Below are 3,149 nucleotides of genomic sequence, written 5' to 3'. Positions count from 1 at the left end.
CATCTTTCTTATCGATAAGGCGGCGTTGTAGGCTTGAAAGCCACTCGTCGCGATATCTTTCTCTCTCCTCAGTTACACTGTCGTGAACTGAGGTGAGATACTTGTTCTTGTCTTGGTGACTTACTAAGGAGACCTGTAAATATCTAGTGCTTACCGCTAAGTAAAGTTGAAATCCATTTTAGTTACACTGTCGTTGAACTGAGCGCTTACAAGTCGCTAGCACTGAGGAAAAAGATTCCATGACAAAATCATGCGGACGTGAGGATTTCGTAGAAAATCTTGGCAAGGGGTAGGATTCTCCGTGACAGGATTTTCCGTCGATCTTGCTGCATGACAGGATTGCGGTTCCAGGCTATCTAAAATCCTGCACAAGGAGGATTTTATCATCAAAACTTGTATACGCTATAATTTTCAGCCATAATATTACTATCTTGTAACGCATGTTATGACATATATTCAAGGATCCGCTGCGATCTACAACTGCCCACATGGATCCACCTCCCCAACCCTGAGTCGACCAACAACGGTACACGCAGCATCTAGATCCACAACCTCGACGTATGAAACTGTTTTTAAATATGCTAGTTCAGAAATTACATCATGTCTGGTTTTGCGATTACAGCGCATTTTGATATCAACGTTGACTTTGGAAGGAGGCCAAGCCTCATTTCTCTTCGGCTCTTCACGCTCATGTCCCTGAAACCCCCCAAAAAGATAGTGCAAGTTGCGAAGGAATGCGATGTTGAGTTTTTCGAAACAGGAAGTAGCAAACATGTCGGGGTGGAAATCGATGACAAGGGGAAATGGGGTGTAGGAAATGAATCTAAGGGCGTCACAGAACGTCAGAATGGCGACTCAGGTGGGAGACGAAAGCCAGAAACAACAACGTGAACGCACCTAAAATCGACCAATTAACCAAAACTCGCGCATCCAACCCTCAAGATCCATTCACATCAATGCAAAGGGACTGCACGAAGAAGCCCCATCGTCACAGACTCCACTCCTCATCGATCGAGCCCGAAGCGCCCAGAAGGTCTTCCAAAAGATATAGCAACTCGCCGCAAAATCACTTCACAACAATCATGAGGCCACGAGCCAAAAGGGCGCCTCGGGTTGGACTTAGGGGAATACAAAAATGCTAGCGGGCATCTACGAGTTGTGGCGTTCCAGAGAAGCTGTCGTCCATAGGAATGATGGAGGCCTTAGTTTGGGCCTATTAATAGATGTAAATGCTGGAAGCAGAGTAGCAGAGGCCCAATAGTAATGGGATGTTGCAACTGAGGGAGTTGGGACTTCGACGCGTTGTGTCGGTGTGTTTGGTGTTGTTTATGTTGGCCCTCGGGTTACTTCAATCCCTCCGTGAACACAACTCACTTACCATGCCTCAATCTAGCCAGAAGCGAGCAATTGATCGGGGGCAGGGGAGCCTAGAAGCGGCACATGAAGGTGTGCCCTTTCTCTTGGAACAATGCACTTATGTGTGGTTCACATTCGTGCCATGACTGTGCCATCTTCATAATATGGGTAGAGCTCCTGGCAGAAGTTAACACGTGTAAGGAGTTACTTAAACTGTTTTTTTGTCTTCAAAAACCGACTAGAGTCAAAGAAACGCGTCCAGGGCCGATTCCAATGCCATGCGGCTCTGAGATTGACCATAATGTGCGTAAGCCCTCTCATATTATCAAATCTGATGACCTTCAGGTCAGATACCATCAGGTTCCCCCAACTTGTCGCTTCGATCTCAAAACCTGTCACTGGTACTAGGGCATTGGCAAGAAATCGCAAGGTGGCCAACCATTACTGGGTACATTCTTACCACGTACTGTTGTTATGAGTAGACTGTGGTGATCAGCGGCTGCACTCGCGAGATAACAAGGGACTAAAGTAAGTACCAAAGTTGACTATTATTGCATTTAACTATGGCGCTTTTTGTATCTAGGCCATGCTACAAGGTGATTGGTGCACGGACCAATCGGGAAGGCAGTGTCGCATGTTTGGGATGTTGCACGCTAGCGCTGTGCATGGGACATGTTGCCTGAACGGTGACAAGACTCATAATCCAACATGTACAGGTGAGTGCTTAACATCTCACCATGCGCTTCTCACTAGTAACGGTGCTAGGCAAACCGCAGTATAATATGTCGCCCTGAACCTCACCCCTATGCTTTTCTCCAACAACGCTCACGGCACTCTTGACCCCCCGTTGTTCGCCTCAACTTTTTCGCTGTTCAAGTTCCTGACACTGCAACAACTTTATGACCCCTCACTTTTGATTGTCATTTCATTATGTTTTTGCGGCGCTCCAGTCATATTGTCCCATATCATCGTGTCGACTAGTCAATATATAATCCTTCATCCAGTCAGACATAAGCTGTCATTAGACAAGATTTGACCCGCTTTTGAGCATGATTTCCTAGGATATTATTACGGATAATTACATGATAAAAGGATTATTCCCTGTTATTCAGCAGGACTTTTTGACAGGATTCTGGTCACAATCATGTACGGCAGCAGGATTTTTCCAACATGGAAAATTTAGACAAAATCCTGTATCTCAGTGGGACTTTAATCCTACTTCACGGAGGATTTTCTCATGGAATTTTTTTTCTCAGTGCTAGTTTCTTACACTCCCCTCCGGCCCAAACCATGCTCCCCCAAAAAAAGAAAATATTCATGTCCACCAGCTGGATCCCTCAACAAACGCCTGGAGGTCCATCTGCACCGCATCAATCTGAGCCCACAAATACTAAGTCGCCCTTGGAGGAGGATATTGACAGTGCTTGTCGATATCTTCCGCGAGGATTTCAACCCGATGATAGTATCGATGAGATTCGGGAGCGCCTGGACCATGCTTGGTATGCCGTCCACAAGGCCGTCAACAAGGCCGGGGGTCCGGAAATGAAGGACCGTCTTAGAAACGAGGACGAATTCAAGGCTTACATTAAGCCTGGAAGCAATGCAGAGCAGGAACTTATCAACCTGCTGGGAAGTATGGGAAACAACCAGGTTCCCTGGAGTGATTTGTTCAAAAGCGGTGCATTGCTTTCTGCCTTTTTTGACGCCAAGCACCTGATTATCATGTTCTATCTCAAGAAGCATTCCTAAAGCCTGAGCGAGAGACCGCTTACGATTTGAGCATGGCTTTGGGT

The 3,149-nt window shown here is 46.4% G+C and overlaps 1 protein-coding gene across 1 annotated transcript; it reads left to right on the top strand.

Annotated features, from left to right (window-relative positions):
- Positions 1-1,379: 1,379 nt before the first annotated feature.
- Positions 1,380-2,039, top strand: EI90DRAFT_3022806 (uncharacterized protein; the record flags this gene model as incomplete). Its single annotated transcript, XM_039057815.1, has 5 exons — positions 1,380-1,446; positions 1,599-1,659; positions 1,702-1,804; positions 1,853-1,884; positions 1,940-2,039. The coding sequence occupies 5 exons, from the start codon at positions 1,380-1,382 to the stop codon at positions 2,037-2,039; spliced, it is 363 nt and encodes a 120-aa protein (XP_038908199.1).
- Positions 2,040-3,149: the final 1,110 nt, after the last annotated feature.

Source organism: Cantharellus anzutake (assembly GCF_015039405.1).
Source record: "Cantharellus anzutake strain C23 chromosome Unknown EI90scaffold_175, whole genome shotgun sequence".
Taxonomy (NCBI): domain Eukaryota; kingdom Fungi; phylum Basidiomycota; class Agaricomycetes; order Cantharellales; family Hydnaceae; genus Cantharellus; species Cantharellus anzutake.
Note: the sequence above shows the minus strand (reverse complement) of the source record. Positions and strands in the feature narration are given on the sequence as shown.